Below are 22488 nucleotides of genomic sequence, written 5' to 3' on the forward strand. Positions count from 1 at the left end.
AACACAGTATATTTTCTGCTTAGTTATCTGTTTGTAACACCAGCTGTAAAATTTGAATTCCAGGGCTCCGTGTTAACACTGACTTTTATTTTTTTCCTTTTATTGAGTAGGCTCTGCTGACACTGTGATTTACTATTACAGTTGTCATTTAGGTTCATGGAAAATGTATCTTGACAGTTTATTTGATGCCTATGAGATTACAGTATTCTATGTAAGCTGTATGATATATGTTCTTTTGAAAACCATAATGTATATGTGAATGTATTTGTATACATGTGATGTTTTCCTACGTATTGGATCTGTTATTTTTATTATAAAAATATTATTGCAGAGATAAAAAAAGAATAAAAAAATATTTCAGAGAGGCTGCCTGCTCTAGTAAGTCCCACGGACTATTACCCACTTCTAGTGATCCATGTGGGTGCTGGTGATATAGATAGCAGTAGCCTGGAGAACATAAAAAAGGACTACAGAGCCCTGGGAGATGTGGTTAGGGGCTTTGGAGCTCAGATAGTCTTTTCATCAATTCTCCAGGATACAGGGGAGGACCCTAAAAAGGCTAGGAGGATTGGCCAGGTTAATAAATGGTTAGAAGGGTGGAGCCATAGTGAGGGGTTTGGGTATCTTGAACACAGGACCCAAGCTTTTAGGCCAGGACTACTGGGGGCTGGTGGAGCTCGAGCGGTTTTGGTAGTAGGCTTGCCAGACTGGTCAAGGAGGCTTTAAACTAGATGTGTTGGGGGAGGGGGGCATCATTTCATTCCAACACACCCAGTCAGTTGCCAGCACCTATAATAAATGCTTGGAGCAATGCAGAGATATGTAAAGGGTGAGTGTCAGGATGATGGAGCTAGGTTTTTTTCAGTGATGTCCAGTGATAGGACAAGGGGCAATGGGTGTAAACTGGAGTATAGGAGGTTCCATGTGAACATCAGGAAAAAATTCTTTACTGTAAGAGTGACAGAGCACTGGAACAGGTTGCCCAGGGGGGTTGTGGAGTCTCCTACGTTGGAGATATTCAAGGCCCGCCTGGATAAGTTCCTGTGTGATGTACTCTAGGTTACCCTGCTCTTGCAGGGGGGTTGGACTAGATGATCTTTTGAGGTCCCTTCCAGTCCTTGGGATTCTGTGATATTCCAGCTGCTCCAGCCAATGAGCCGGCTTCAGTTGGAGCTCGGCTCAGATGCCTCTATACAAATGCCCGTAGCATGGGGAACAAACAAGAGGAATTAGAGATGTGTGCACGTCTACGGGGGTATGATATAATAGGCATCACAGAAACGTGGTGGGATGGCTTCTGTGACTGGAGTGTTGGAATGGAAGGTTACAGGCTCTTTAGAAAAAATAGGCCTGGCGGCTGGCGGGCGGGGAGGGGGAGTTTCTATTTATGTTAGGGATAGGCTGGACAGTACAGAACTCTGTCTGGGGACAGGTGATCAGTTAACAGAGAGCTTGTGGGTCAGGGTTAAAGGGAGAACAGCTATGGGGGACATTACTGTGGGGATCTGCTCCAGACCGCCTGATCAAGGAGAACCTGTGGATGAAGCACTCCATAGACAGATAGGAAAAGCCTCACGCTCGCAGGCCCTTGTTCTCATGGGTGACTTCAACCACTCTGACATCTGTTGGAAGGACGGTACGGCCCGGCACAAGCAATCCAGGAGGTTCCTCGATTGTGTGGAAGACAACTTCCTTCTGCAAGTAATAGGGGAGCCAACAAGGAGAGGTGCCATGCTTGACCTCGTGCTCACCAACAGGGAAGGGCTGGTTGGAAATGTGACACTCCAGGGCAGCCTTGGACTCAGCGATCACGAGATGGTCGAATTTGAGATCCTCAGGACAGTGAGAAGAGCGTGCAGCAAGCTCCACTGCCCTGGACTTCAAGAGAGCAGACTTTGGCCTCTTCAGGAACCTGCTTCAGAAGGTTCCATGGGATATAGCCCTAGAGGGCAGGGGGGCCCAAGACTCTTGGTTGATATTCAAGGATCACCTGCTGCAAGCTCAGGAGTGTTGCATCCCAACTAGAAGGAAGTGCAGCAGGAGGGCCAGGAGACCTCCCTGGATAGATGAGGAGCTCCTGAGGAAAATTCGAAGGAAAAAAGAGGCTTATAAAAGGAGGAAGCAAGGACAGGTGGCATGGGAAGAGTACAGGGATGTTGTCCAGGAAGCTAGAGACCAGGGTAGGAAAGCTAAGGCCCAGTTAGAATTAAACTTGGCTAGGGATGTTAAAAGATAACAGGAAGGGATTCCGTAGGTACATAGTGAATAAAAGACAGATTAGGGACAACGTAGGCCCCCTCTGGAAGCTATTAGGGGAACTAGCTACACAGGATTTGGAGAAGGCTGAGGTTCTGAATGACTTCTTCGCCTCTGTCTTCACTGGCAAAGGCTCTGACCACACCACCCAAGTCTTGCAAGGCAGATGCAGGGACTGTGAAAATGAAGACCTTGGGCCCACTGTAGGAGAGGATCTGGTTTGAGACCATGTTAAGAACCTGAATGTGCACAAGTCCATGGGTCCTGATGAGATCCATCTGTGTTTCCTGAAGGAGCTGGCAAATGAAGTTGCTAAGCCATTGTCCACCATATTTGAAAAATCATGGCAGTCAGGTGAAGTTCCCAATGACTGGAAAAAGGGAAATATAATCCCCATTTTCAAGAAGGGGAAAATGGATGACCCGGGGAATTACAGACCAGTCAGTCTCACCTCTGTGCCTGGCAAAATCTTGGAGCAGATTCTCCTGGAAGGCATGCTAAGGCACATGAAAAACAACAAGGTGCTTGGTGACAGCCAGCATGGCTTCGCTAAGGGGAAATTCTGCCTGACCAATTTGGTGGCCTTCTAGGATGGGGCTACAGAACTGATGGACAGGGGTAGAGCAGTTGATGTCATCTACCTGGACTTGTGCAAATCATTCAACACTGTCCCACACGACATCCTTGTCTCTAAATTGGAGAGACATCAATTTGATGGATGGACCACTTGGTGGCTAAAGAACTGGCTGGATGGCCGCACGCAAAGAGTTGTGATCAACGGCTCAGTGTCCATTTGGAGACCAGTAATGAGTGGTGTCCCTCAGGGATCGGTGTTGGGACCGGTCTTGTTCAACATCTTTGTCGCTGACATGGACAGTGGGATTGAGTGTGCCCTCAGCAAGTTTGCTGATGACACCAAGCTGTGTGGTTCGGTTGATATGTTGGAGGGAAGGAATGCCATCCAGAGGGACCTTGACACACTTGTGAGGTGGGCTGATGCCAACCGCATGAGGTTTAACCATGGCAAGTGCAAGGTCCTACACCTGGGTCGGAGTAATCCCAGGCACAGCTACAGGTTGGGCAGAGAAGAGATTCAGAGCAGCCCTGCACAGAAGGACTTGGGGGTGTTGGTCAATGAGAAAATGAACATGAGCCGGCTTCAGTGTGCGCTCGCAGCCCAGAAAGCCAACCATTATCCTGGGCTGCATCAAAAGGAGCGTGACCAGCAGGTCGAAGGAGGTGATCCTGCCCCTCTACTCTGCTCTCGTGAGACCTCACGTGGAGTATTGTGTGCAGTTCTGGTGTCCTCAACATAAAAAGGACATGGAACTGTTGGAACAAGTGCAGAGAAGGGCCACAAGGATGATCAGGGGACTGGAGCACCTCCCGTATGAAGACAGGCTGAGAAAGTTGGGGCTGTTCAGCCTGGAGAACAGAAGGCCGTGTGGAGACTCATAGCAGCCTTCCAGTATCTGAAGGGGGCCTATAGGGATTCTGGGGAGGGACTCTTCACTAGGGACTGTAGTGACAGGACAAGGGGTAACAGGTTCAAACTGAAACAGGGGAAGTTTAGATTGGCTATAAGGAAGAAACTCTTTACTGTGAGGATGGTGAGGCACTGGAGTGGGTTGCCCAAGGAAGTTGTGAATGCTCCATCCCTGGTGGTGTTCAAGGCCAGGTTGGACAGAGCCTTGGTTGGCATGGTTTAGTGGGAAGTGTTCCTGCCTGTGGCGTGGGTGTTGGAACTAGATGATCTTAAGGTCCTTTCCAACCCTAACTATTCCATGATTCTAAAAAAGTGGAAGGGTTGATTTCTTATTTTTGAGTGTGTGACATATTTTGGTTAATAACCAAGGGTGGGAGGTTTTGATATTTAAAAACAAATGGAGAATACATTGAACTGATTTTCTTCTAATTCACAATCAAGAATGTTATTGTTAAAGCCTCCTGAAAAGTTATTATACATTATACTCACAAATTGTTGTGGTGTTTGCAGAGCCAATTGCACTATATAATTACCATTGCCAGCTGATACCTACTTAGTGTATTCATGATAGTGTGTCAAATTAGCTGTAAACTGTCGGGCAAATTTATAACAGTGGTCTAGGTTCTTCCTGAAATTAATGGTTTCATGGTAGGAATGTACATCAACCCTTAGAAAACATTCTAAAAAGCTGATGTAGAATGGACCCCATGCAACAGAAATGGACCCCAGAATCAGAAAGTCAACTCTTGCTGCTTATGGAGCTGGAGGTTGAACTAGAGGTTTAATGATTCTTGTTTGGTGCAACAAAGAATGAAAATCTAACTTCCGTATACTCAGATAAAAAGCACATTGAAATTAAAATAGCGGAATATCAATAGGAAATCAGTAGAAATCAGCATCAATACAAAAAGGCCAGTGGAAAATATCAGCAAGTCTATCAAATTAGCAACTTGTCAGAGGCTGTAATGTGATATTCTGTTTGCTGCCATGTAACTCAATTAACTTCTGAGCATTTCAGTGTCCATCTATTGGGCAAATGCTCTTACAGTGAGCCCACTAAATCAGTGAAGTTGTATTCATAGTACATTCCCAGTGTACTGAATGACAAATCAATACTAGCATAAAGCCATTTAAACTAGCATTATACCAGGAAGACTCCTGAAGAAGGCTCTGAACCTTCTAAATGCTCAAACCCATGATCAGCCTAGATATCACCTCTCTCTTGTTAGCCAGTAGAATTACAAAACCTTTCCCATACAGTTGTGCATTTTGTTTTACACTATTCAAGATGATTGTTCATACAAACTTGACATTTCCATAAAACTAAGTATGGATATATGAAGAGATTTGGTTTTCAGTTTACATACAAGCAAGTTTTGAATACCTAATAGTCCTTACTCATGTCAAAATCTCACTTCTCTGTTTCAGAGTTGTAATTGTGAAACTTCTTTTTTTTTTTGTAGATCTGCATATTAATTTGCTGTATTTATTCAGTAGGTATTTATTAAATATTGTTTTTCTTTCATCATATAGAAAACTGTTTGGACCCATAGAAATACCAGTGACATCTGCTAGCCTAAAGACAAATCAGTTGTCTTCCTTTTTCTACCACTAACATAATCACTGCTTTTCAGGTATTCTTAAGATGTGCTTTGTTTCAGTACATCTCATTTATTTTTTTTTAAGTTTTATTCTAAATATGACTAGGGTATGTTTCCTGATTGCCTGAAGCTTAGTCGATAATTTTGGTTGCTTTATTGCACACAAATAAAATACATCAACCCTCTAATAAAGACAGTAAGTTCAGTTTCTAAGTCCAAATTTGAAATGCTGGGCTTTATTTTAATTCACAAAAAATGTGGGAAACTTAAGTATGAATTGAAGATATTCTTTAATGTGTTTTGGTTTTGTAATGAAGAAAATATACTGCTTTTGTGCGAGACATGTCAATGAGCTTTATGGCAATATAGAGAAGGAAAGAATGCCCAAGAAAATAGCAGGCTTTTTACAATTTAGCTCACGACTGAAAGAGCTGTTTTTCTTTGCTGTATTTTTTTGCATGGGTTTTGGAGATACTCTGATAAAGGCAGAAGTACCCATAAAATGTGGTGATATAGACTGGGCTGTTTTGGTTTTGTTTGTCTTTTTTATAGTCAATTTCTGCATCATGCAGCCTCCAGTGCAACTGACTCATAATTTAAGAATCTTCTTGTTCATTTTGCTGCTTCTCCCTTGCCTTGATGAAATTTGCCTGTAGCTTCCTAGTACCTAAGCAATTTGTTACTTTTTTAGTATATCCAGTGGCTATGCTTCATAGGTACTTACAGATATGGCAATAATGGCACAGGAAAACTGCGTTAGGACTTAATGTTGGTGTCTTACTTGTTTTGAAATAAAATCGTAGCATATTATAATTCTCAGTAATTTCTTACTATTAATTAGAAAGCTTTTTGGCAGACAGTTGTCTTAGTCCAGTCTGTGTAGACAACCTGATTTTTTAATGTTCTGTATTTTCTGTACTCAATTACATGATGCAAAAATTAGTGTAACAGATCACAAAACTATTGCAGAATAAGTGACTGCACAATATACTAGGCAAAAGCAAATCAGGCCCTAACTGTTCTGCCAGAGTTTCTTGATTCGTTATATGGTATATTCAGTAAAATGTAAATCGTAGTCACAGACAACACATCAGGAATTTCACAGGCACTTAATTAAATATCATTTTCCTCTAGAAATGGTATATTCATGACAGGTCATACAAATGGGGGGGGGAATCACAGTGGGCTTTTTTAATGAACATGTATTATTGTTCCCTGTTCTATACACCCTTAAATGTGGCCATATTATGAGAGGAGGGGATGGTTACGCACAGGATCCAGTCTGCATTTGCAAACAAAAATGGTTGTTTGCCTAAGCATTCATATATTCACAGTTCAGAAGCATCGAAAATGATTTATATATCAGTACTGTAAGTGGAACCATATATAATTGGTTTTAGCATATTGTGTTTTTCTTATGTCAAGATTTTTTGAGGACTGAAAGAAACTTCTTGCTCCTAAAGAAGCATCAGTATATTAAAATGTGCTGGTGCTAAAACAAATATATTATCATTTATTTTTTTAAATAGTTCTTATGGGATTGCATGTTTTGTGAAGTATTCCACACTCCAGTCAGAAATGCTTATTTCAGAGCTAGTAAATTATGTATGCTGGTTTAAAGGATTGCATCATTTATCCTTCTAGGTAGAACTTTCGTGCTTGACTTGACTGTCTTGTTGAGATTAAACACGTGTTGATTTGCAAGTACAAGCATTTCTTCCGGCACTGGTTTTTAAAGAAAATTGTTGTGGTTAAATGTTCATATATACACTTGAGTGAAGGGAGAAGCAGCAAGCTGATCAAGATCTGACATGTTTTTTTTCAAAAGCACTCTTTGAAACTGGCAGTAGTTTTAATGCAATTTTTCCTACTTGTCTTCCCCTTGCAGAAAGTGCGAAATGGTAACATTTACACTCACTAAGTTAGCAGGTTCGTAAAGGTTTGAGTTCCAAATGCTGCTTGCATGGCAAATCAGAGAACTTGCACTCAAATCTGATTCTAATGCCAATGCTTTCAGCAGTTGAAGTGTCCAGCAATTGATGAGTTTGAATTGAAAATAATTTCTAATTTTAAATGACTATTTCTTTAAATTCTTTTTTAAAGGAGCCCTTTATTCAAGAAAGAATTCCCTCCAACCTTACAAACTTCTTTCAGTTTCTGTGTGTTCCAAACTATACCTTCCCACTCTCCATCAGCAACTATCCATCAGCCAGTAATGGGCTCTTTGAAAACATGCCTCTGCAGGAATGTCATCCTAGCCACAGCTATTGAGTAGCTGTTCTTGTCTTTGGTTCATGTGTTCCCTCTGGAGTGTCACCTGGCATTGTTGCCTCAGAATGGGTTCTACAAAGTCAGGAAAGGTCTACAAAGAGGCTACCTTTAACCAATTCTTCCAGTTTGCCTTTTCACAGAAATCTAAAGCAAACAAATATCTCACTGTGGGCTTTATTTTGCATTGTGCAGTTGGTTTGGCAAAAGCTCAGACTTCCATGGTTTTTAATGTCCATGCTGCCCTTAGAAGTATTTCGAAGAAACAAGGACTTATGATGGCTGGAGTTACGAAAATACATATAGATCCCAGGAGGGATTTTGCACTCTTATCCTCTTTCTCACAGATCAACTTTCTCATTTTGTTCTTTGATTTAGATCTTATTTGCATACCAGAAGATTTTCTCTCTCATTTTCAAATTCAGCAATATTTGAGGATTTAAATAAGTAACAGGGTGAGTAATGTAAACAAGTGAAGTGGATAAGAAGTGCTTGCAATCGATGCCCACAAGCTAGAATTTCCCTTTCTTTATTCTCTGTTGTTTGCAAGACCAAGACTGACTGAATGCCAATATTTGGTCTGCCTGGAGAAAGGATGGTGAATACTGGCCACTAACATTCAAAAAAACCTGCCATGCTTTTCAATTTTCACACAAAACACAGTATCAGTGACTATTGTACCAGAACTGCTGTGTTTCTCTTTGCCTGGACTAGGATCAGAGCTTACATCGGCTACTTTGCTCTGCAGTAGGTTATGTGTTACACCACTGTACTATTTCTAACCCTGTCAGGCTGCTTTGGAAGGGTATTTCAGCATGCGTTACTGATTAAGCAGATTTTAATGTTTTGGAAGATCCAGTAAGGTTTTAATATCTACTTTGCATGTGTCACGTAACGCATCTATCACAAGAGCTGATTGATAGTCTGTACAGTTGGCTATCTTTTTCACACATAAAAGAAATAAAAATTTGATCTCATCTGTACTGTAAGAATGTGAATGCATCCTACAGGAATAATATTTGTAACAAAATTGACTATTTGGATTAGTGTACTGATATTTTCTCAAAGCATGTTTGTTTCATATTTGGAGTTTGCAGACAATCCTTATGAGTACCTCTCCTTTCCATGCTATTTGCAGGAAATGTCAACTATCTGTAACAGCATTTAGGATGCCTATATAGGCCTGGAAGTATTTACTGATTTTTTTTTTTTTTTTTTAAAGCAATCACTTTCCTATTATCCAGTCATCCTATCATCAAAGTAAAAAACATCATTATCAAGAATATTTGTACTGTTTATGCAAGGCATCCTATTTAGGTGCTTGGAACATCCATGTTAATCTTCAACTGACTTCACTAGGCCATAGAAGCTTCCAATTGTAGTCAGTGAAAACAATACAATATGAAATATTCTTGCCCCTCAATTTCTGTCAATTTACTGATCATGCATGGTATACTACACTCAGAGAAGGCAGTCTGAGAAACCACTGAAAATGGAATGGTTAACTGTTCCATTTTTTAAAATGCTTTTTTCAGAAGCTGTTCAGATGATAAACCTCAGAAAAATTAAAGAGGCTTATTGAGAGATTTCAGGGCAGAAGGATCCATCTTTATAAAAAAAAAATCAAGACATATATACCTGAGATAAAAGGTTAAAGGTCTTTTGTGCCACATTTCTCCCCTCATATGTGACAATTAACAATGTACCAAGAGGAGAGCTAGTCTGAAATCTTTGTTTTCCTCATGGCTAATGCAGTCTAGGCTGATCTTGAAGGAAAGAAAGAAATCAACACTATGCTTTGAGGAGGCATTAGCAGAAAAATTTATAGCTCTATTATACCCATGGTGGATTCAGACCTATCTTTTTGTGCTGCACTGCTCCTTAGTGAATATGGTGTAAATATTTCGACAGTGGGTATAAAGGGTTTTTACAGTACTTGATAGTTTGGATATAGAATGAACTTTAAAAGAGACAATTAAGGGGTATATTTTCTGCAGGGTGCTTAGGGAATTAACTGTAAGCCACACTAGCGACAATGGATGTAGCACATCTGATTTTCTGTAAACCTGAAGAAAAATACTCATTATAGCTGTATTACTCCTTTAGGTAGCATTTTCAAAGATACCCAGGGGAGTAAGGCACCCATTTCCTTCAGAATTTCAGTAGGTTTTTAATTGCTTTAAGGAATCTCAGCCTTAGGGAATTGAGAAACCTTTTGAGGTCTGATTTTTTTTTTTTATTCTTAGAACAGCTTTATGCTGACAGAACAGAGAGATTACTACATATTATTAAAAACAAACCAAAACCACAATAGCAACGAAAGCAAACAAAACACAAAACCCACCAAAATACAAAATACCACCAGAGAGGCCTATATTTTTTTATATATGATGCTTTTCCTTGGTGAATTTCTCCTGTGCATAAGATAGTTCTATGCACCACATAAGTCTTCAAGAAGAGCTTGTTTAGGGCATGGTATATTATCAGTACACCTCATCCTTGCCTGAAGGGATTTCTTGCCACTAGAAAAGCATTATTCCTCTGGGCCTTTGTTTTCTATATATTTCTGTTTGTAGCCCAGAGGATGCTTTCTATACTGAGCAATGCCTGCTGGTGAGATAGCTGAAATTCACTGGTGTGATTTTTCCCAATGTGGCATGTATCTTAAATGTACCAGGATAGTGACAAAGGAGAGGAATGGTGAAGAATGGGTAATGGACTCCTGCTTACCTTTCAAAAGCACAGATCTATCTCTATCTTAGGTATGGAATGCTGCATGCTTTGTTCCTGAGCTTGCACAGAAAGAGGTGAATGTGGAACAAAGAAAGATTTCTCCAGACTCTCTAACCAGTGTCACTTCACTTTGTCTGTGCAGCTCTGGGAGAAGGCCAGCCCTGTACTGACCACTGAGTACTCAGATAACCTTATCTGTGACATGGCCACTGTATTTCAAATATGCATTTTACCTGTTGATTTTTAAATGCATCCAAGCTTTGCTTCCCATTGCACTTACGTGCAGACAGGGAGGTTTTAGTTTATTTACTTGTATTTTAGGTTCTGCTTTTTGTAACCTATTGCACATTTTCTCCCTATTATCAGCACAGAGGCCTATAGTCCCTTAGTAATATTTATGGATACTGTACTATTTACTTGGACTTATATCAGATTACAAACATGCATCACAGCATGAAGTATCTACATTCTCACCATCTGTAAGAAGGAAAAGCATTTCATAGGAATTCAGCTCTTGGGCTCTTGCTGTGACACTTTTGGCCAGGTTTTGGAAAAAATAAAACCCAACCACAAAACCTCAGTCATTGTGCAGCTTCTTTTTTTTTTTTTTTTTTTTTTAAGCATGGCCATTTATTTCAATGCCTAAATGGGAACAGAACTCTTTTGAAGATCTAGTCCCATGGGAGTTTATCCTGCCTTAAAAGCAGATGATAAATAGCTTCAACAGCTTTGTTTCTGTTACCAGCAGTCTTTGATTTACTCCCTTGCTTTGCTTTGCACTCTTTAATGCTTCTATTCTGAAATAGCATAGGCAGAGCTATTGTTATCTCTCTGCCATAGCTTTTCTCACAGAATGCTATTGATCTTCTCTTTTCATTACTTGTTTTGTTGCACCAAAAAAGTATTGTGACTAAAAGGAAGGAGAGAATGAAACCTTTTTAATAGTGGCACACTGAAAAAGCCTACTCCTGCAAATATTTATGCATGTATTCAACTGTGCATGCTACTCCTGCTGTAACACCTGGAAAAATGAGAAGGTGTGACCTAGATATGTACATTATCCTTTAGCTCTAAGTTGCAGATCAGTCCATAAACCACCATAACTGATAGCAGTGATCTATAAATTATACACAGCATTGGTTTTCTCATAATATATTCAGACTAAACATCATAGTTTTGTGAATTAATTGTGTCCTTCCCAATGAACAACCACAAGTATGTTCTCAGCTTAAGAGTCCACGTATAGACTTGCGCCCGTGGAAGAGAACTGAAAAAAAAACAGCCTGAGGAAACTATTGCTTTGAGTGATGTAGAAACTGCTTTTCCTTGAGAGCGTAAACTATAGCTGTTCTAGTTCTTGCACTGCAGGGAAGCAATCACTTCATCTTCCATTCTTTAATGCTTTTGATCTTTCTGAGTGGTTGAAGGAGCTGGATTTTTCACCTTCTCCTAAACCAGAGCTGGTTTCTAGTATCATGCATTCAAAGATTTGTTTCAAGCCTTTATTGTCCCACCTTATGGGATGATAAAAAGGTCAGATTTATTCTGAACCTTAGTTCCCCAGCTTCAGCTTTCATCTTAGTTTGTGTTTATTCCTCATGTATATCTTCCTTTGCTGTGGACTCTGAAATCTATGACCCCCTCCATTAGGTTCACAGACCAGTGTTCTTACAAGCTGCTTTTGTACTTCCTGACAGTGATTTATGTTAATGCTGGCATGCTATCACAGGCTGTCAGCTCTTCTGAAAACACACTGGCTGCAGCTGGATTAATCCCTTCTGAATTTCTGTTTACATTTCTGATTATTTCTTTCAAAACTGATTGCCTTTAATCGTATTTTGGTCCCAAGTGGGTTGGGTCTTTAATTCCAACTACGTGATTTTTATTATTATAGTGATGTATGCAGAAAAACCTGTAATGTGTTTTCTCCTTCTCAAACTGGAACATTTTTCTTTTAATTAAAAGTACCCAAGACAAAATATCTGCTCAATCCATATTTATTTTCAGGCTTTTATAGCCATTGTCTGAAATTTATTTAAGCTTTTTTGCAAGGTAATCCAACTTTTGATTCTCAAAGTAAGTCATAGAGGAAATTTATCTGGAAACTTTTTGAATATTTGCTTGTTTATTTTCTTTTGAGAAACATTCCAAATGGTGTAGTTATAGTAGTATGTCTGTCTAGCTTAGTTTTTCAGTTCCAAAAGTTGGAAGGGATTGGCTAGTGCTTAGAAAACTGATCCTTTTAACCCTTGTGCCATTTTATAACTGTCTTTCAAATTACTACTTAGATCTGCCTGTATAATTGGACAAACATAGTCCTTTACATTATTTGGGAGTTATCTCCTAATTCTTCATAATTCCTTGTATTTACTCATTTATTTATTACTTACACTTGCTCTAGGTGTAATGCATTTGTATGACCTTTAGCATATGAATTATTCATGTAACGATGGCTAGGAATATTTGTATTCACATGGGCTTTGATCTAATTCTGTTGAAAACAGAAGAGATGCTGGTATTGGCTTCTCTGTGTTTTGGATCCTAGTTTTGATTGGTGACCTAAATCACACACTTCCCTGGCTAGATGTCTTAAGTTGTATAAACAGGATGAGTCTCTTTCCTCTTCATTGATTACCTGTGTATATTCATAATTATTCAACAAATCAATTTTGTGAAATAGAAGGCTTTTCATAATGGTCATGAGAACACTTTTGGCATGAATGCTCTCATTACTATTTATTCATGCCAGTATTTGTGATGCTTTTGCTCTGTAAATAAAGCCTCATGCACTAGAGTGTTTGAGATCAGTCTAATGAAAAAATATGAAAAGAGAAAACACTGACTAAACAAATAGCTTCTATTGCAGGAGGGTAAATGAATGCTTCTAGGCTGTGTTTGTACCTGCTGTCCCTCCAGCCTTAGTCGGCCTCTTGGCATACATAAATGCACATATCCATTTAAAAAATATAACAATCATTAAAGGCCAAATTATCTTTATGTATTGACATTGTTATTACATGTGGCACATTAGACCACAGGTAGATGATAACAATGGACATGATGTAATTTTATCTGCATAATAAAAAACCAACTTTAGTCTTCTAATACATAGTCCTGCCTTGCTGGCAAAGTTTATCAGCTTTTCTAGTTTGAATTTGTGCTTGTTATGGCATTCTCTTAGCAAATATTTCTGTATTTCATCTCTGGAGTTTCAGTCAAGGATGTAGGTAGGATAATGCTGAGAGAAGAGTGGGAAGCTGAAGTGTCATCTTATAATATTTCAGAATAGCATTTTCTGCTATTGAGGCTGCTGTAAACTTGGAAGGCAGTATCAAGATTTCTTAGCTGTGCCCACTAAGTTTATAATGGACTCTCTAGTTTCCATGTGGGCTTAACATACCCTAAATGTTAGGATGTTCTTTTTCCTTTTTTGGAGCAGTTAATTGAAGATTGGTAGCAGTAAAAAGACCATAATTACAACAAAATGTTAAGAATTGACTGTCATCCACAAATTGTCATTACAGGCACTGTATTTAAAAACGAAGATGTTAATGAGGAACGTGTCAGTTGATGATGAATGGCCTGTGATTTGAAATAACTGTCTTCCAAAATGTTACTTTCTTGCTAGGAATCCAAAATGTTAATATGCATTATAAAATGTATATTAACATTTAACTTAATATCTTAATGACTTACGTTAATGAACATTGCAAAAGTAGAATGGACAGGTAGACGCATACAACATGATAGATGCATACTGTGAATCTGGGAGGGGGGCCTAAAACTCAAACCAACTGATGGGTTTCCATGCTTTTCAGAGGAGCTAGTTACTCCTTTGATCCTCTCCCAGAGGATCAAAAAAATCCTACTGTCCTTTCACAGTTTGTTATAGACAACAGCAGTTTGTACACTCAGAGAAATTGTTTAGCATGACAGGTAGAAGATGTAAGGGAGTTTCAGTGGGGTTGCTAACTGCTATCCAAATACTCAGTATATGTGTATATGGCCACATGATGGGTTAAAATAATGATACTGATGATAGGTTGATTAATTGTGATGTATTTATTTGAATGACTGGTTTGCAGAGTTGTGCTGACATTACAGGATTACTGCTTTTGTTTAACACAGCATTGCTTCAAGTGAAGATGTTGCCTCTTTTTTTCTTTTCCTTTTTTTTTTTTAAGGGATTAGCAAGGATTAGTGAGAGGGGAAAATTAGCTTTCAAAGCATCAGTGGTTTCTTTTTTGAGATAATATTTCCAATTAATATCCTAACGAGCACAGATAAGAGCATCAGTGATTCTAAACCTCTTACCAGAGCCCTGGGAAACCAAAGTTTCCTGACTTCAGTTCAAAGTTTTCAGTGCTCATGTAGGGCTTTCTCAGATGTTGTGTATTTCCCTACAGCTGTCTCAGGAGTGAACAGTGCCACTCTTTTTCTAGTTGTCTTGAGAACAGCATACCGTTTTCTAAAGGGTGAAGGGAGACTTTCATTGCTACAAACACCACACACTAAAACATTGAACCAGAAATAAAATAACTGGGAGGCAGAGAGAGGGAGGAGGTGGTAGAGAGAGATGGTTTCTCATGAGCTGTTAACAGAATCAGGAGAGAAAAAGGGAAGAAAACAGCTGGCTGATAATTTATTACACCATTTTAGCAGAAAAGAGAATTAAAGCAGAAAAGAACTTAGCTGTGAGCAATGTAGCATTTCTCATCTACTCAATGATATAAAGTGCCCAGAATAAAAATAAGGTCTGGCAAAGCATATAACATCACGTGGAAGCCTGCAGTGGTTTAGTTCTACTGGTGGGAGTTGAAAGCAGGTGAACAGATTGTTTAGCATTGAATTAATTGGTGCTAAATGAATTTTGTATTATATGGCTGATAGTGATGGTCATTCTAACCCGAGAAACATCCTAAGAATAATGTTCACCATATAATACAACCCTTCTTTTTTGCAACTCTGTATTTTTACAAACCCTTTATTTTTTAAGTGACAAATTGTCTATACCACCTCATTCCCTAGCAGGGCTGCATGACAATTCTGACACTGCTTAGAGAAGGGGTAGTTGTAACAGCATCCAATTCCTATCTCAAAATTTAACAGCATGGTTTCAATCTAGAATTACAGTATAAATATTGATTATTGGAATTAATGTCGCATTTGCTGGTAATGGAATTGTTTATCCTTTCCTGTATCATTAAATGCTCTGAGCTTGTTAGTGTGGCTTGTCTACATGTATTTCTAGCAGAGATTTAACAAGGAAGTAGGTATTATAATCACTAATGAAACCTTTCATTGTATATTTAAACTAAGGCAATTTGGGAGAAGAGTGGATTAACAAATAGTCTGATTTCAGAATCAATTTTTGTGTAATTCTTGGTACAGGGCACCTAGTATTGGGATCCTAGTGATACAGCTTCACATAATATGCCGTATCATATGGATTCATATTAGTACTGCCTTTTCATTTGAACAGAGTTCAAGAATTTTAAACAATTAATCTTGGAATGCCTCCAATAAAACTGATTTTAGTTTTGCAAGGTGCAGCAATTGACACTATTGGCTGAGCCATTGCCTGCTGTTTCTAAACAAAAGCTTATGTTTGCATGATTGCTGCCTGTTTTGCATTTCTGGTGCAAAAATGATGCAATATCCTCCAGAAAGTTTACCTTATTCAGCAGAGTATATATGTGTATGTTTCGTCTTAATAATTACTGAAGATATTTCAGGAAGGACCTTTGAGCCCCACTGAGATTGAGCCCTTGTTGTGTTCCTCATTGCACCAAGTAAAACTGTAAAAGGAATTTATTGTCTCAAAGTAGGCAAAAACTGAAAGAAAGAGATGTTTTTCTTTGTTTCTTAACATCACACAGTGCTTGCTTTTAGGACCTAGATCTCCTCAGTTCCTTCCTATGTCTCCCAGAGGCATAATTTTCCTTGTGGGCTTAATTAAAGCATCCCAAACTTTGTTTCTTCAGGTAGGTACTTCTTTGTACAAACTGGTAATCCCTGGGATGTGGTTATTATTATTCTACACCAGTGTGGCTTTTCAGTACCTGGACTCCATGGAACTCTCACTAGGACATGTGTAAGCTTCTACAATAACAAGCAGTATTATATTGTTTCAAGAAAGTTTAGCTTCACAGAGAGTAACTTTGGAACATGTACATGTACTATTTATTGACATTTGTGCCATGTTCACATTCAGGATGGCCTAATTCAACATCTGTTCCTGATTAAAGTGAGCATCTGGTATTTCACAGATAATGATGAGAGACGAGCTTACTGTCCTCTAGGCCTACAAGGCAAATTTGAACCAGGGTCTCTAGGTGGATGGACCTGGTTCAGTACTGCGTGCAATTCTGATCACACCTTTTACATGGAGTGTGATCAGAATAGGGTTTATCTGCTATACCCTGTTTGCAGGCAGAAGTACCAGCAACTTCTGTGCTGCATCCAGGGATCAGGAAGGAAAAGAGAGATGAAGATTCTTCTAACACAGAAGCATAAAATGGGAAAATTCTTGAAAGTTCTACTCCTGTTAAACTTTTTCTCTTGCTTACTCTGAAATTCTAAATTTGTGATCCTTCTTTGCCCTGACAAATGTATTTGTCATACAGTAAAGGAATTAATTCACCTATAAATTAATTCACCTGGACTTGGTGTCCAGGTTATGGGGAAGACTTTGTTCCCTGGTTGATTTGATCAAACTGGTTGAGTTTGTCCAGAGAAATAAGTTGGCTCCTAGAGAAAATTACCACAGGATGATAGTTACAGACTGCAAGGAGCCCCAATTAATTTTGTCTTCTCTTGTCCCAGAGCAAGGTACATAACTCATTATTCATTATGAATTATAAAGAATTTGTTTGAATTTGTCACTTCTGGTTGACAAATACAATATTCAATATTTCTGTTGCTTTAGCTCATGGCTACAGTTTTTAATTAGAGAAGACTCTTTCTCTCATATTAAGCCTGAAAGGTCCCAGAAGGAAAGGGCTATGAGCTTGCTTTGTTTCTTGTTTTCCTCTGTGACAATGTTCCCTAGAAAGGCAAGCTTGTGATTAAGTAATCTAACATGCTCATCTCTCTCAGCAGCTCTGTTAGTTGCAGGATTTTATTTCGTGTTCCAATTTATTTATATGCATCTATGGACACATATGTGTAGGGATGTACAAAAGCAGACAAATGCTTTTTCTCCTGGCACTTGCTTTATGTTCTTTCTCTAGGACCTATAAAACAGTTGTAAGTCAACAAGTCAGATATACGGCAACACAACTGCAAATACCAGCAGTTTACTGCAAATTCAAATTGCAATGCCAAACTATGCTAGTCTGCTAAATGATCCCATGTACAGAATTTGTTAGTCTGATAGGCCGGTTGCATTTATGCACTTCCTTTGTAAAAGCAGTAAGCAATTCTGAATCAGACAATTTAAAAGCATATCCCACCAGACTCCATCAAAACCCTTTTACTATTCTTCAGAAACAAACGGCATAAACATTGTCTTCCATAGCTCTGACTCCTCCTATAAACATTTCAATCTTCAGAAGTTATGCCATTTGAATTTCACTTCTGCTCTGTATTTGTTGCATGTGATTTACTCTGACTGCTATCTGCATAACTGTAGTTTTTGTGCGTTTTTTTTTCTTGCCAGGCATTATCAGCCGCCAGGAGGCAGAAGAGTTGTTGATGAATAAATCTGAAGGAACATTCCTGGTGCGAGTCAGTGAGAAAATCTGGGGCTATGCATTGTCTTATCGCCAGCAAAGTGGGTTCAAACACTTCCTCGTTGATGCTTCGGGGGATTTCTACAGCTTCTTGGGGGTAGATCCAAACCGACATGCAACACTGACAGATCTTATTGATTTTCACAAGGTAACACTTGCTAGGTAGAGATCAATAGCTGAGTGGAACAGATTAATAATTTAGAGAGGAGCCATGTAATTTGAAACCACATTGGAAACCAGTAGCAACCATAGCGGAGGAAAGAATATATGTATATATTCTGCAGTTAGCCTGGCATTTCTAGTAACATTTCTAGTTTGTGTCTTTGTTGCAATGAATCAGAAGGCTTTTACCATTCAGTCAAATGCTTCAACATGTATTTGCGTCCCTTTCTAAGCAGATTCTTCCACAATGTGCGCTCTCCTGGGCTAAAAATGGGCTAATAAGGATTGACACAGCTAACATTTGCAGCGTCTTTGCTGTGCAAAATTGGATTGGAAATACCATACAAAGGTCTTTTGATGAAATTTCAGCATTTTCCCAAACTTTGATGTGATGCACTTTGAATGTGCAAAAGCAAAGGAGTGGGGCCCTGCAGTAAGGAAGGGAACATGGAGGGGTGCTCTTTTGGGGATGTTGTAAAGGTCACTCCATATCACCCAAAACAATCTTGCAAGAGTAGTTTACTACTCATCTTTGACTTTAGATGGGTTTGAATTATTTTGCCTCTGATTTGTGTTTCTTGTTGCCAGACTGTGACTCAGCTTTCTGATAGATTGTTTCCAACATGTTGCATCTCTCCCAGATGCAGTTTTAATTCTGCTTTTTTCTTAGCCACCCTCAGAATTTCTCTTCATCCTCTCTTTTCAAGGTCCCTTTCCTTTTTTATCCTTTTCTCACTCATTTCAAACTAATTCTGTTGAATTTTTTCTCCTCTTTTTCTTCACAGATTTTATTTTTTTTTAGCATTCAGTCTCACAAACACTAAACAGTGGTTATTTTTCTTTCAATTTTGCTTCTCTTTTAAATCTTTCTTTTATTTCAGCTAGTTTGCAACATCTCTTGAGTGTTTTACTGTCCCCTCACAGATTACTATGACATTATATTTCCAAAAATTATATTTCCACATGGGAGGATACTAGGTGTCATATCTGACCAAAAAAATACAACCTCCCCTAATTTGCTGAAATTCTCTCTCAAAGACTATGTTGGAAGCCAATCCCCACTCCTTCTTCTTCCTTTATCCCATTTTTATTACTGAGCATGACATTTTATGATACAGAATATCTTTTTGTGCATTTTGGGTCAAACAGCTGGGCCGTGTCCCCTCACAACTTCTCACTTGTTCCCAGCCTACTCCCTGCCAGCAGAGCCTGAGTGGAAAAAAGAGAAAGCCTGATCAGCAATAGCCAAAACATTAGTGTGTTAACCAACACTGTTTTAGCAACAAATTCAAAACATACCACCATACAGACTGATGTGGAGAAAGTTAACTCCATCCCAGACAGACCCAGTACAACTGGAAAGAGTGTAACCAGAGCCATTCCAGGGAAAGAAAAGCACACATACAACACACCAAATACAGGCTACCAGGCACTGGATGTAGGAGCTCTGGCTAAAGTAGTATGCCATGTACTTCTGGGGAGGGGTGATGGTGACAACAGATCCCAGCCATCTCTGTTCCAGCTCTGTTCCCATATTTTCATCACAGCTCACCCTAGCACTAGAAACACACATATTTGCAGACTGTAACAGAGTATTTGTCAGAATCAGAATGGCTTTTAGTTTCTAACATTTAAAGAAAGCAAAATTTTTCTTAGCTGTCCCCTGACAATAGTTAATAGCTCCCTCTGCAGTAAGCCAATAGGAGAAGCCGGTTCACCTTTAAAGTCCCCACACAATTTTCTTTGAACTGTCTAAGATAACAGCTGTATGAAAACTGGTTTCTTTGGCAATCACTTCAGAAGGTATCTTATCCTGTTTCTTGCATGGTGTTCTTTGAAGCTTTTCTGCCTGCCCTTTCTGGTATAATGTCAAGTGTCCCAAAGCCTTTTTGTAACCAGCTATGAAATCTTTATGTAAATGGCTGCGCTGCAGGCACATTTCCTCTTGTATCTATTGTTGTATTGTTTGGAAAAGTTGCTGCTTCCTCAGGACTATTTTTGGCAAAATTATACTTCCCCACCCCGAAAGTTTCATGGGCTCCTCTCTGAGGGTCCTTCTTGCTTTCAGTGAAAATAAGCATGGCTGACACAGCTGGCATAACTATTTTTTTTAATTGCTTATCATTATTATTCATCTAACACTGCTTCATTTAAAAAAAAAAAAAGAGATCACTTAAGGTGACAGATACAAGGGGGTGTTAACCATTAGCTGGAAGAAAATAAATTCTTACGGAAGAGGGTATAAGTGAGCACTTTCTCTTATTATTTGCATTTAAATACTGTTGGAAAGTAGCAATAACATATCCAAAATCATTGTTAAATCTTTACATTTACTTCCTCATAACCTTCTTGTAAGCACTTAATTTGAGTAGTAACTTTCTGAACTTATTCTCAGTCTGAGGTAGTGATTGGGATGGAACCACACCTGGGAGCATCCACATATTCTGAGGAAAGGAGACCGCAAATTTTTCACTGAATTTCGATAGAAACTGGATAAGTTCTGAAAACGTTAGGTCCATATAGATCCATAAATTGGAGCTAAAGTTTCAGATGAAGGATTGCTATTTTAGTCAGTATAATTCTGGATTCTGGCTCAATTTGGTGCATCTAGAAATCTTAAACTTTACAAAAAAAAAAAAAGTGCATTATCATTACCATAGAAATAAGTACAAAGACCAAGTTCTCTACTTTTCCAGTAAGTTTTTCTTTTTTTATCCATGTTGGTAATCAATTACTGAAATGATAGGCTTGCCATGTGGGTATTTAATAAGAAAAGGTGCTATTTGTAAAGACTGTCTTTACCCTAGCAAGGTTAATATCTTTGACTTCTCTATAATCAGTCAGAAAGCTGTTACTGTTATGTGGGAGCACTCAACATTGAGCTCTCACTCAGTCTGCCTGGGGAAGCTTCTTTCATCGCAATGGCTATGGAAGTAGCATAGTAGGACTGGCATATGTCTGTTAATCCTTGAGAATATCCTTTGTAGGCATCTGTAGCTGTTTCTTTTTAGTGTAGGAACTTACAGGAAGTATATATCACAGCCTTTCTTGTACACCAACTGCTTGATTTCACTGTTTGATACTGTCACAAGTTACTACTGGCATAACTAAGAGATAAAGCATGAAGAATATGGATAGTTGACAGAATCCCTTTGATGGCCTGTACTTATTTTATCTAGCATTTATTCATAATTGGTTACCAGTTACAGTGGAGTGATGGTCTTTGTTCTTAACCGTTGCTTTTTTCAGAAGATAGGAAACAGCTTAGACCTTTGATATTTTAATTGATTTTGTCTTTCTAGGAAGAAATCATCACATCCTCAGGTGGGGAGCTACTACTGGAGCCATGTGGACAGCAGAAGAATCCACCAGACTACATCCCTTTATTTGAATAACTGATTCAGGACTAACAGGAATGCATTCTGGATAGCTGTAGTCATAGATAACTACAAAAAATAACTACTGAAAATTAGTTAATGAACTTCCAACGCCACTGGTCTTGTGGCCAAAATGCATCCTCATTAGAAGGCTCAAAATATTTCTGTTTTGCATCTGAACTATCATTGTTATTCATATTGCTGACATTCTAAATGTGAGAAGTTACTGGCAGATTACAAATGAGGACTATTCCCAGAAATTTTTCAGGGGGTCATGGCCAATTGCTGAATGCTAAGTTCCTATCTTAATTTTTTTAATGTCTGAGACTGAAAAAGCAAAATGCAGCAAGAAGTATGACTGGGAACTACTTACAGAGTATTGAATGAAGTACCAATATTGGTGATTAGATTCTTTTTTCATAAGCAACCTTTGTCGGTTTCTGTTGACAATCTCATTACTTCGCAGTTTTGATAAGAGAAGCAGTCTTAAAACATCTTTCTGAAGTTTGTAATTGCTTAAGTGTTTAGATGTAGCTGGAAACTTGCCATTGAGCTTTTGAATTCAAACCTACAAATTTCACCACAGCAGAGACAGTATAAGGTCATATACATTTTATTTACATTTTCATGCAGTGCAACAGCCTTGGAAAGAATTTCCTGTATAGAAAGCAGTCAGTTTATTCTAATGAAATTTATTCTAATGAAAGCAGTTAGATTTGGAGCAACAACAACTCCTCTCATCACAGTAGTCAATACGATCTCCTGAAATTTTTGTCTTAGCACTTCTTGAAATCTGGCTGTCACATGGTATTGATGTAGTCCTGCATTGTTTCACAGGTAAGCTGGATACTATTGAGGCAGCCAATTCAGGG

The 22488-nt window shown here is 38.8% G+C and overlaps 1 protein-coding gene across 1 annotated transcript in view; it reads left to right on the forward strand.

Moving 5' to 3' along the window:
• Positions 1-22011, forward strand: part of SH2D4B (SH2 domain containing 4B) — a 59781-nt gene extending 37770 nt beyond the window's left edge. The window contains exons 7-8 of the mRNA XM_057416384.1: positions 18005-18225; positions 21542-22011. Of these exons, the coding sequence (XP_057272367.1) occupies positions 18005-18225; positions 21542-21634 (314 nt within the window). The 3' untranslated portion in view covers positions 21635-22011. The remainder of the gene's footprint in view (positions 1-18004; positions 18226-21541) is intronic.
• Positions 22012-22488: the final 477 nt, after the last annotated feature.

Source organism: Pezoporus wallicus, unplaced genomic scaffold, assembly GCF_028554395.1.
Source record: "Pezoporus wallicus isolate ANWC-B61680 ecotype Strahan unplaced genomic scaffold, APGP_CSIRO_Pwel_v1 contig_2012, whole genome shotgun sequence".
NCBI lineage: Eukaryota > Metazoa > Chordata > Aves > Psittaciformes > Psittacidae > Pezoporus > Pezoporus wallicus.